At 43.6% G+C, this 13,305-nt stretch overlaps 1 protein-coding gene across 4 annotated transcripts in view; it reads left to right on the forward strand.

Annotated features, from left to right (window-relative positions):
* arhgef25a (Rho guanine nucleotide exchange factor (GEF) 25a) overlaps nt 1–13,305 on the forward strand; it is a 45,398-nt gene that overhangs the window by 10,726 nt on the left and 21,367 nt on the right. Inside the window, exon 1 of one of the 4 annotated variants that reach the window (XM_053424192.1) lies at nt 1,532–2,219. The exons of the other annotated variants lie outside the window; for them this stretch is intronic. Within the exon in view, the coding sequence (XP_053280167.1) occupies nt 2,114–2,219 (106 nt within the window). The 5' untranslated portion in view covers nt 1,532–2,113. Of the gene's footprint in view, nt 1–1,531; nt 2,220–13,305 lie in introns of those variants that run through there. 4 annotated transcript variants of the gene reach the window in all.

The following is a 13,305-nucleotide window of genomic DNA, read 5'->3' on the forward strand; positions in this document are numbered from 1 at the left end:
TCCCCCTGCTCTGTTATCACATCGGCTTCTTCTCGGTCTCACTCGGACATTTGCGTTCACAAGTGGAGAAAATCCAGAGAAACTGCGGAGCCCAGTGCATGTTTGAAGGCAGCTTATGCCGTGTTCACGTTGTGAGATGAGATCACTCACTGAGTCATGAGCTCAGCTGCCTCAGGCCTAAGAAATGCTGTTTGTTGGTCAGAAACTAATTGGTCAGGTTTCAGACGGAGTGGCGTCTCATAATAGAGTTCTCTGCAACCAATTTCGGATTCCCTCCTGTTGTAGCTCCATGCTTAGTTGTTTCCTTGGATAAGTCATCTCGCTGACATTTCAACACTCTGATTTCAACAGCCGATGACTCATAGTCTAGTGTTAATCTAGTTTAATATGCTCTGATGCAAAGCACACATCTTAATATAGTAATGCTATGTTGGTCATTACACATCATCTCCAACTTCTGGGTTCACCACACTGACTTGGCACAGTGACATTATAATGATTATGAAAAGATTATCACTGGCAGATTGTGTATTTTGTGTGTGTGTGTGTGTTTTATCTCAGTGTAAAAAGTACTCAACCGATCTCCATGTTAGGGTGGGGTATGACCAGGGTAGATACCCATTCAATTTTGTTGCGAAAATTGATCAGGGGGCCGACCCAGGATTTTTTTGTTTCACTGATATTGGGAAATAGGTTTTTCAACATTTAGCACAATTTAGAGAATAAATCATGGATGATCTAATGAATTAAAATGTGGTCTCTTCAGGGGACTGTTAGGCCTTGGTGGAAGTATGGGCTCTACATAGGGCCATTCTAGTTTCAGTGATGAATGTACATATTTTTAATCAACATGACCCACAATATAAATCATATTTTTGGATGATTATTTAAATTTTGCGATTAGTTTCAGCCAAGCTTGTGAACTGTTCTTTAGCCTATATGTTAGGCTACACACACACACACACACACACACACACACATACACACACACACACACACACACAAAATGCCTACATTATGAAACGTAAGAACTCCATCTCACTCCCTGGAAAACACTAAGAAATAAAATCAACACTCACCCCCCCCTCCCCCCCCCAGGATGATAAATGAACACAGACGTCAGTATTGGAGCAGCCCCAGCCAGGAAAGCCCAATACGATCCATTAAGTGAACATATGTACACACACACGCACACATTCTTCAGAAAGTGTGTAACACGCTGACAGACCGTGGCTCTGACGCTGTGGCTGCCTTACTGGAAAGTGCATGACACCTCCAGCCCAACATGGCCTCCCCTCTGCAAATAGCCTTATGCATCATTACAGACGTTACTATTAGCAGGGTCAGCTCTGAGTGGAGAGCATAGCATTCAATCGGCTTTCTGTGCTGGCTACCTGAAGAGCATGCATGAAGAAGAAAAAAGAACAGAAGACGTGGGACAAGAGAGAGAGAGAGAGGAAATAAAAGGGAGGAGGGGGGGGGAGAGAAAACAGCTGAGAAGAGGGGAGAGAAACAGAGGAGAGGAAGAGAGGAAATTGGGGGAGTGGGAACCTTATCCTAGAATAGCCAGCAACTAGAGCTGCAGACTCCACCCTCCTCACCCCTCCCCTTACTATCTCTCTTTCTCTCACTCTCTCCCCCCTCTCCCTCTCTCTCTCTCTCTGAAGCAGTCTCCCAGTCTGTCATTTGACCAGGCAGTTCACAGAGGCAAGAGCTCAGCACCAAAAAGAAAACAGAGGGACGGGGGCTCATTCAATATCACAATAAGCTCGCTGGAATGTTTCCCTGGCTGTGTATCACCAGCTGAAGAAAAGAAACAGCCCTCTGAGTCTGGATTTTCCTTTTGGCTGCTGCTTTTTTCTTTGCGGACTCTTCCTCTTCTTCTCTATGTGGATGTGGGCTTTAACTCGGTCTGCAGTCCACTGAGGAGCAGGATACTGCACCTTCACCCATTTGGGGGGGGATTTACACTTTGAGGAGTGGTACCTCTACTTGGGAGAGTGTGAGCGAGGGAGTCTGAGAGACAGAGAGAGAGAGAGAAAGGGGGAGAGAGGGGGAGTGGGAGAAAGAGAGAGTGCCGGGCCATGCCCACCTCTGCTCATGGTTCACCAGCATGAAAGGGGGCCACCATCACCATCGCCACCACCGAGGCTGTGGCTGCCAACACTTGTTCCGTAAAGTCCTCGCCAAGTGTGGCTGCTGCTATGCCCGAGTCAGAGGTCAGTCTCACACACACACACACACACACACACACACACACACACACACACACACACACACACACACACACACACACACACACACACACAGTTTGTCATGTCATTCTGAAGTTCAGCTGACATTGAGGTTGGACAAATGCTCTGTGGGGGGTGTTGTGAGTATTGTGTACTCTTATCTGTTGTCAATACTGAACTAAAGCAAGAAGTGAGTCCTCTCCTTCTCCTCCACATTTCCTCAGATGTCCACCCACCTCTCCCTTATCTCTCTTTCCATTCCTTCTGAGCGTGTGCTAATGGTTTAAGTGTAAACCTCGATCCTCTCGCTTGGTCTGTCCGCCTCCAGCTACAGCAACAGATGTGTCTCACACAAACATCCGAGCAAGCATATGAAAAAGAAGAAGAAGAAGACGTCCTTCCTTCAGTGTGGAACAGGAAAGAGGACATGAATTACACATTCCTCGCTTTAAGATAGAGAAGGAAAAGTGAGGGAGAGGAAGTGTGTGTGGGTTAGTATGCGTGTGTGTGTGTGTGGGATTTGGAGATTGACCATCCTCATCATGATGAGTCTGTGTCAGTTGGGTATGTGCAGCACGTGGATGGATGGAACACAGGGGGAGAAACATTCCTCTACCCCAAACAGTGTTTTCAGATAACAAAAACAGCAGTAATCCTCCTTCTCTCTCTCTCTCTCTCTCTCTCTCTCTCTCTCTCTCTCTCTCTCTCTCTCTCTCTCTCTCTCTCTCTCTCTGTTATGAAGTGCAGAAGGAATAGAAGCCGTCCATTAGTATAGTGTGTTCGAGTAAAAGCAGCGGGTGGCATATGTAATAACAACGCGCAGTCGTCCACTGCAGGCCGTGTTGCTTGTTTAGAGTTTATACAAAGCTCTGGGCTCAGTGTAACACCAAGCTGAGAGCAGGGCGAATCAGAAATCAGATCTCTCTCCGGATACTTCCTGTCTGTCTGTCACTTCTCCCCCTGTCGCTGTCTCGTGCACACACATGACCCCTGTCACTGTGGCGTGTGGTCTAATGGCAGTGTAGGAGTTTGCACTGTGGTGCCACGCTATGTGTTTGTTCCCTTTTACAAGCCTACATCAAAGGGATAAAGTGTGGCCCACCCGCTGAGGCTCTGTACATAGGGGGGGCTCATGAAGTAAGCTTTCATATTATTGGCATGCATTGCTGGATACATACCTCAGATTCCTCCAGCTTAATCTGTTATGTAATGGATATTCTCCTTTTCCATCACCCGCAGCTCCCCGCTGCACCTCCGCCATGTTATCATAGAAAATACACGCACACTTAGATCATGATATATAAACATGTGGGAGATTGGAAGAATGAAACATTTCAGGCTATTTAGAGAAATCTCTTTAAACTTATGATAAGAGCGTTTTTTCCAAATGGATTTCTTTACAAGAAAACGTTTGGTGTCTGCATGAGGCTGGTTTTGGTGGAGTATCACAGGCCGGAGTGTCTTGATCTTGCTTTACGATGTTGAGCAGGAGAAATATGAGTGCTCTGTATCCTCTGGAGACGCCACATTATAAAACTACAGTAGTCTCTTAGAGTAACTTAACTCTTAAAGTGAAGATGTGTTGTCTATAAAGTCTCCTCATACAGCATATAAAGTATGTTCTTATGTTGCTATCACTACTATGCCATGGAGCTCCCATACAGTGATTTTTTAATTATCCGTAAAGCAGCTTCTATAATTAACCTGACGTCTGGGGGAGGAGGGGCGGCTGGTGGACTCTTTCTTTAATAACACTTCCTCTTTCTCTCTTTTTTATCTAATCTCTTTAAAGCTCTGTCTCTTCACTTAGAGACACGTCACATCATTGTTGTCGGTCTGTGTTGGGAAACTTCCAGTGGGAGCACAACCTGCTCTGACACTCGGCACCCGGCTGTTTCTGTTGTGGTGTTGACAGGAAAAACACTGAACACTGAACAATGAAGGTCTGACTCCTCTAGATCAACTCCTCAGCACCTCCTCCAAAAGTCCCATTATATTAAATCAAGCTGTACCAGATTTCACACACTCACAGATATAAGTTCAGTAAACATGCCAGGTTTTTTTCATCAAGAGCCACAAGTTATTCCGTTGGAAATCTGTGAAAATGTCCCAAAATCTTACAATGTTCGAGAAAGTGAAAACAAGTTCTTGGATCTGCCCCCTGATGTGGATTCGCACCAACATTTTATGGGTTCTTCCCTGATCCATAACAAATCCTTCGAACCAAGTTTCCTGGTAATCCGTCCAGCAGACGCAGATAAAAACAAAACCTTGAAGCTAAAATGTTTTGAATATGCAACCCCAGCGAAAGCAGTGCCTGGATTGAATGACATTAGACAATCAAGATCAAAATAAAAAAATGATGGGATAATTGCGTGAGCTGGCAGATTTCTAATGTGACACCGATATCCGCAGCAAACAAAAAAATTCCCAGGCTGCCTTGCTCTATTTTCTCGGACGTGACTGTTTACGATGCATCCACACCATTCATTGATTCTAAAAGAAGCCACTCCACTCACACCAGAGGAAATGATAGTGTTCTGTGTGATTCATGCCCTACTCAGGAATAATAACCCTTACTTGTATGCGGCCCGGTGACACACAGTGCAGTGTGCCACTACGTGACTCTTTGCCTGCACGTGGCTTCATTCACACGCACACTCAGATCCAAACAGGCACATGTAGCTTTAGGTAAATAAATAGCTGAACTCCATCACTCCCGCTGCGGTCGGTCAGACTAAATGATGATCATCAGTTCAGGGACTGCAGTGCGCCAGAGAAACAGGTGAATCAGTGATCTGCAGTGGCACTGCACTGACTCTGCTGCCACACATTTGTTTTTACACTTCTTAATCAACGTGTAGTGAAAGAGGAACCCATAGACATTAGCTGGATGTGTGTGTGGGGGGGCTCTGTTTGCTGGGTGTGTGTATGTTTCAGGTTCATTACTTGACAATTGCATGAAAAAAAAGAGGAGATACGACGATATATAAACATGAATGCGGGGGGGAGGGGAGGAGTTATTGATCCGAACATGACGGAGGAGACCGGAGCGATGGACAGGTGGACAGATGGACAGATGGGTGTAATGAAAGAGAAGAGCATGTATCATTTAGCTCTGACGTAAGAACCCGGTCACATCAGCAGATTGGCTGCGTAAGGGCCATTAGTGAGGGCAGTTTCCCAGTAAAAGACTGTTGGCGAACCACATACAAATAGATGGTGTGCCAGTGTTTGGTGTCATCCACAGGGATTATCATGGTCCAGAGGGAGGAAATGAAACCTGTGGATTCACCAAATCACATCTAATGGGAGGGTTGCACGTGGGTTCAACTTCTTTTTGAGGAGCAAACACCGATTTTTAAAGAGTTCACATAAAAAGAGCCATTTGCAGACTCTCATTATTGACACTGGCAGTGTTTTCCTTATGCATACAGTACATAAGCATAATATATACCCCTGCACTAGAAGCCAACTCAATCATTTTCTAAATCACATCTTTACTGCGGAACAGCCTCCCACACAACTTATGGTATTTGGGGTGCACACTGAAGGGAAAGCTGTGAATGCAGGCTGCCAGAGAAACAGATAAAACAAAGAAGAATCAGGATAGAGTGTTCGATCTGGCTCAAACAAGGTTGTCAACCCATAGAGATAAAAATATATTTTGAATATTTGTCTCTTCGCTGCAGATGCTGGTCTGAATTCACTTTTCAGGAGATAAAGGTTTAGCCTTGTATTTCTTCCACGAAAACATGTCTCATGAAATGAATGGTGATGAATAGAAAAACTGCTTTTGAAATCGGTTTAGATACAAAATATACCTTCAATCAAAATTTGCTTCACCGGCATAAAACGAGTTTGAATAAATGTCTGAAAGAGCGAAGAACATCCATCAATATCAAAATCAAACTAACTCACTTTGGGTCAAGGAATCCATCTTTCTCAAAAATTTTGTGTGAACTTTTAAATACAAACTCTGCTGCCTTTCATCAGAAGGCTTTTCAATATAAGTCAGCAAAGAGAGATTTAGGTTTTAACTTAACAAGAAAGGCTCTATCTGAGCTTCCTCTTCGCTCTCACTCTGTCTCTCTTCTCTAAACATGCACTTACAGATGTCTCCAGTTTTCTGGGTTGTGAGATTTTCTGAATATATTCCTGGCCCACTCTGTTCCACCGTGTGACAGTAAGCAGCTTTACCTGTGTCTGAGATGACTTGGGAGCAGCTGTAACAGCAGCGTAGCAACAAGAACAACTTTTCTATCTATAGATTTAGAATATCCATCTTTTCCCATAATAAGTATCTCAACCTTTCTGTTGAAGATGTCTTCCTCTCTTCCTCTGTGTTCTTCTCCAGCCGCCCTGTACATGCAGTTTGCATTTATACTTGCTCCCTGTGCATCTGTGAGTGTGTTTATTTGTGGGCATCGGGGGCTGGTGTTGACTCATGCATGCAACGAGTTAGGACAAGGATCCCCCCCAGCAATGACATACACACACACACACACACACCCACATGCGCATTTATTTACATGGTTGAATGACAAAGACAGAGAGAACAGACAAAATCAGGGAAAAGATTAAAAAGACTCAATTCAAAGAACGTTAAATGGAACCATAAGCGCTGCACACTCTGTTCCCTCTCCATGTGTGACCATTGGGCCTACACACGTTTTTGTTTTTGTATCGAGCATGGTGTGTTGTGTAATTTTTTAACATAGCAAAAAAGCAAATTTTTGTCTACACTTATATTATGAAGTTGCTGCAATGGATTAGGGCAATGGAACCTTATGTTTATCAACTAAAATTACACTCGGGCATATACTTCTGCAAAAAGTCCCCTAAACCACATTTACATTTTTTGATTTTGAATGGGTACAGCATCTTAGAAATGACAAACGATCAGATATAATATCTCGCAATGTTAATGGAAGTGAAAATAATTCCCTGTTCCTGTGGTCATACCAAATTTCTAAAATTTTCATGGAACTTGTTTCAGTTGATTTTGCATCATCCAGCTAATACACAAACCTACAAACAAATGGAAAGGGCTGGGTTAGGGTTAGGGCAAATAGAAAGGGGTGAAAACACACAACTCTGATGCAGATAATTATTCCCATCATTGTTTAATCTACCAAAACCAGAAATCAATTTATTGTTTGGTCATACAATATATACAAATAATGAAAAATGACATCTTATAGATTTTTTAGACAGACCCACAGTCCAGAACCTTCAAGATTTCAAGTATCACATTAAAAGCAGAAACTTCTCAGAACCAAAACCCACTAATTGATCAATCGGCCGATCGTTCCACCCTTTAACTGAACTGTGTGAATTTGTAAAGTACTTTTTGTACCCGCTTCTCATACGTGTTAGCTGGTTCACTGCGTTCAGCAGAAGACACGGCTCATTTGCAGTTTCCAGCCAATTTAGAAGAAAATACTTCACCATAGAGAAATTATTTTTGTCCACTTGCCCTCCATTTCAGACTCTAAGGGCTGGATGAGTTACAGCCCCTTCACATGGGAGGGTTCAGCGTCCCTCTTGCTCGAGGGCACTTTAGCCGTGTGGTTGTCGTTGAGATATTTTTTAGACACATAGGAACATGATCCTCAAGGGTTTCCTCAGCTAACCTGTGACCCTTTGACCTCAATACATTTTGATTACAACTGGAGTTCACTCTTGACAGAGAGCAGCGCTCTTGGCAAATGCTGGGGGAAAATTGCCTTGACCAGTTTGTCTTTTTATGTCTCAGTGGGAGCAACCTTCTTTGTCATCAGCTTATAAGGCAGAACTCACATTATGGAAAAAGCAACAAAAATAGCCGAAATTGAAGGTATGCTGCTGCACTGCTGCGGGCCCGGCCTTGTGCTCGGCAGTCTGAGATATTTATAAACGTTGCACCCCGGCCCACCCTGCACCTCGTCATCTCCTTTTGACCCCCCCCCGTCTCCTCTCTGCCGGGCAACCGATCCCCTCTGCATTGTTTCTCCCTCACTCATACACGGGAGAGAAGGACGCAGATAAATGGAGCGAGAGAGATAGAGAGAGAAGAGGAGTGCGCTCACACAGCGACCCAGTGCTCCCAGTCTCCCGGCTGGATGAGGAAATCAGCCGGTCTGAATTTCGGGTTGAATGTTGCATGATTTGCTGGCTTTGGAATGTGAACACCAAGTGGAGCATTAAGATCATTCCTGGGGCATTCTCATTTTCTCTCTCTCACCTCCTCTTCCCTGAGTTCGTCTCCAACTCCTCTCTCTCTCTCTCTCTCTCTCTCTCTCACTCCGTCTCTCTGTCTCAGACTGGTCGGCATACAGCCAGTCAGCCGATCATTAATTATATCTTCTCCCCTTTTCACTATTTTCACCATCTCCCTTTCCTCACAGTTCATTCTCCTTTCCTTTTTGCTCCAGTAGCACGGCCTTGCCCTGACATATTTCCAGGGCTCCAGTGCACTTCTCTTCCTCGCTCTTTTTTCTTTCTCTTCCTTAGGCCTCTGTTTGTAAATGTGCAGAGGAGAAGAATGAGGGAACAAATTATGAAACACAGGAGTGCATTCCATACCTTGTTTAGAAAGAATTCTCCAACAGCGCAGAGGGGGAGAGGAGCCACTTCCCCCTGCGAGTCTACCCCCACTTTCAGGCCATATGGGTCTTTTTTACGTCGGTGGTCTTTAGGAGTATCTGTTACATTTGTTCTGACCACACTGAAGCTTGGATATTAGTCTTAGTGTCCCACTCACTCCTCAATCCAAAAGCTCTAATGCTGCTGTAATGAGGTGTGATTGAGCGCAGAGCTAAACTTGTTGTCTGTGGGGGAGGAAACTTAAAACCACTAGACAAAAATGTAAGTAAATGTAAAAGTACCACATTAACTTTTCTACTTGAGTAAAAGTAAGTGAGTACTTGCTTTTTAAATACTTAATGCATTAAAATCATTTGCCAGATGTAGCTTATTCATTTCACTTTATCGTTATGAGGGAGTGCTGCTGCTGCAGGAGGCGGAGTCCAATATTACCTGCCCACCCTGATTCGACAGTCATAATTCAACTTTATCTTATGGGATTTACCTACATTTATATCTCTGCCTTGTTGTTTATTCAGTTTGGATGTTTTACTTTTTCAATTATATAATATAGGTCATTTTGTTTTAGGTTTAGGAACAACAGATGAAAATAAGATTATTTATTTAGCTCGTGTAACACAATGCATTATGAAAATCTATACAAATCTATAAAAGTAAAGATATTTGCTGAATGTTGTAGTGGAGTGAAGTAGCAGAATATATATATATCTACTTAAGTACAGACACGTGAAAAATGTGCTCAATGTACTTTGTTATATTCCCTCACTGCTTTTTACTCAGAACATCTCTTTTCATCCAGTCGGTCTGGAGCATGCTCACTGCAGGTCTCAGCAACAGGTTTACTACAGCGTCAACGTCCTTCAGACCAGACACTGATTCTGGATCGTCTCCTCAGCGATCCTCCTCAGAGAATTCTTGATAAAGGCCTTTGCTGAGAAACTTTCCATAACAGTGCTCTAAGCAAAGCAAACAATGGAAAGTGACAATATTGAGGTCAATGCGGAGTTGTGCTGGTGAAGTGAGGTTTCTGCTTCTCTGCAAGTCGACCCTGAGGAAAGGTTTCCTCGTTCTTAATCAAATCTTCAGATCACACAGTGGAAACATGAGGCCTCTACCAGTTTGTTAGTGGTGCAGTATATGTTAAAGGCAGCTCGAAAGGCTTCGGTTCCACTCTCTAATAATAGAACATGAGTATAGAGTGTTGTTACCCTGGTGACTTCTGACCTAAATTGCGTCTCTTGTTCATCTCTGTGATCAGACGACAGTTGAACAAGTTCATGGTTCATCAGCTGCACAGTATCTTAAGTGTTAGTAAGTCAGAGTGACTTCTGGGTGTGAAACACAACTATTTTCCACACTAACAAACCCTGTTGACCTGTAGCTTCTTGGCTCTGTTCACTCCAAAAAAACTTGTGTTGTGTTGTGTGATGAAGAATGGACCTGTTTCCCCTTAATCGTCATCAGACGGCATTGATTTGCAGCTATCAGTAGCAGATTGTTACCACACACAGCTCAGAGGGTGGAGCTTAGTATTACAGCAAATGTCTTCTTGACTAAGTTACTGCATTTTCAAAAAATACAGTAAGTTATATTAAATGATCATGCACTATACCCAAATAATCCTTAAAGGAAGACATGATACCAAATATCACTGTAATCTTCAAATAATTTGTTTACCATCACCCCCCCACCTGTTCTTAAGTGTTTGTTGAAACACAATCTCATTGGCCGGTGCCTCCGTTGCCACATGCAAAGTTGAACTCTGCCCAGCTTCCGGCGTACGTAGCGTGAGAAACATGATGCGACGGAACCACAATGCAGTTCGGCGATGCATCACCACGTTCACATGAGTAGAATTCGTCGTGGTGTGCAGTGTTAACGACACATACCAATGTCCCTGGTTTGATTCTGTGTGGGAACCTGCCTTGTGCTGCATATTCTCTCTCACTACATGTTCAGCATCTTCCCTGTTCAAATATGCAAACAACATCTTTGTAATCAATTTTATTTTATTTTTGTTTATCTTTATATAGCAGGAAAAAAACATTACCACAGATGTGGTCATTTTAAAAGATCTCATTCAGCAGCATTGCCCCAAGGCTAACTCAGAATATAGAGATGTGCTTCTGCTCTGAATGACAGCGGCTGACAACTGACAGAAAGAGAACAACTCAGACTGCAACATTTATACTTTCTCTGTTGCTTTGCGTCAGTATCATCATTTAATTTGGACCTCTCTAGATCTGCTGCATCGTTGGCCCTGTTCAATCTGTGGAGGGATCACAGGTGGACCAGCCCCAGGACTCTCTGTAACACGAATGGATTCTTTACGTTTTAGCATTCATTAGTAAGCCACCGAATTAATGACCGTACGGAGAGGGTCTGGCTCCGAATGCAGGATTTGATCTGAAATAGACAAAAGCTGACAGGTGCAGAGGCTTTTCTTGAATTTGTATTTAGCTTTTTCAAAAGCACCATTTGTGTTCACATCATGGTTTTACAAATAACCAGAAGGCATGACACACACTTAGTGGAGTGTTACTGTACACACAGAAATATTCATGCAAATCTATGCAAATTATTACTGTGTGTATATGTGTGTGTGTGTGTGTGTGTGTGTGTTTGCCCCAGAACATATGTGCCTGTGCGTGTCCCTATGTGCAACGTGGGTTAATGCGTGTGCGCCCACATGTGTAGGTTGATTTCATGTCTTGCTGATATCTTTTGTTTGGCCGTCCCTCATTCTCTCTCCTTGTGGGTTTAGTTGCTATGGCGATGAGAGTGGGGAGAAGTGGAAAGGATTGAGAATCTGTGTCTGGAAAGTCCATCAAGTCGGACTGAGAATCACTGTGCTAACACATCTTTACATGCCCAGGTCAACACAGTGTGCCACATCGGAATGAGAAATTGCGCTTCACTTTTTGTTTACTTCTGAGGTTTTGACATGTGAAACTCCTTTGCTCAACTCAAATACACGACACATCAGGATGTGTTGAAAGCCGGGATGAGCGAGACATGTATATCGCGGCCCCGTGTTTGAGCGATTTGCGTGCCAGAGGCTTCAAACGAATCCTGCCCGCAGTTCACATCCGAGTTGTGTCGTTGTGTACAGTAGTCCTGGCTACGTGCGGTTCAGAGAAGTGACCTTGTGCACCAGCCAGCGTGAAAAAAACAGCTTGAGCACAGAACCCAGAGCTAAAAGCACCAGAGCTGTCAGGCAGACTGGGGCCAGGAGGAGAGGCTCCATGTCCCCACGGCCCAGCAGGCACCACAGCTCTGTCTCCAGCTCTCCTCGCAGGCCCCCTCACTGGCACGGCCACAGCTGCCATATGGAATCACAATCGCTTTGAATTTGCTCCGTGTTCTCAGCCAACTCTGGCTTAATGGCAGCTTTGTTTACCCTCCGTCACAAGTGTTAGTCTCTCTCTCACTCTCTCTCTCTCACTCTCTCTCTCTCTCTCTCTCTCTCCTTTAGAGAGAGCGAGAGTATGTGTGCATATGTGTGTGCCAAGATAATCACACAGTGCTTGCTGCTGCCTGCTGCTAAAGAGGCTGAAAATGTAGTGTTGATCATCACTATAATGAGCTGGACCCCCCCCCCCCCCACACACACACACACGCACACACCAGTTCTATTTAGTTGCTGCAAGGTCATGCAAGTGCGCCGCCAACATACTTTTTCTCAGCATATCTCATAATACAAGGTAAATATTTATTTTTTTAACCGTGGCAACATAAACTTTTGAGGACATCAGTATTTCTACACATTTCAACCTTCATGTGAAATGATCTTATGTGAGTATGGTTCTATCTGTTGTGCAGTGTACCTCACAGAATGGGGCTCGATCTTGGTTTTCCACCGACCAGAGGGTCTCTGGTTCCTCTAGTCTCCATGCCGAAGTGTCCTTGGGCAAGACACTGAACCCTTAATGTGCCGACAGTGTGTGTCGGATAGAAAAGCTTTTTGTAAAGAAGCGCTGTATGTGTGTGTGTGAATGAGATCATATTGTAAAGTGCTTTCAGTGGTGATAAGACTGGAAAAGCACTATACAAACACAGTAACTGAGTAAAATCCAGTCCAGCACCATTACCGGATTAACTTCCATCATCCACATCTTTATCATATCAAGAGAAGCAAAGTAAATATTATTTTCTGGACTAATTCAAGCTGAAATATCAGTGTTAAGCTCATCCCCTGATTCTGAGAGTTGCTTTTACAAAGGAATGAACTTGTGTGTGATACTCAGCACTGCATAGTTTGGCACTCAAAATCACATTCTGACCAGATTTAAATATTAATGAATTTATAACATTGAGATATTGTACTTCTATCAAAATATATGTGGTCTGAATTCTTTTCCTTGATATTTTCCCAATGCAGTAATTTCTTTCTTCCATAGTTTTTTCAGTAGTGACCAAAGTTTAATAAAGTTCTTGATTGGGCTTGAGATTTTAAGCTTAAATTACAAATTTGAGACTTGGA

This window comes from Pleuronectes platessa, chromosome 6 (genome assembly GCF_947347685.1).
Source record: "Pleuronectes platessa chromosome 6, fPlePla1.1, whole genome shotgun sequence".
NCBI classification, from domain to species: Eukaryota; Metazoa; Chordata; class Actinopteri; order Pleuronectiformes; family Pleuronectidae; genus Pleuronectes; species Pleuronectes platessa.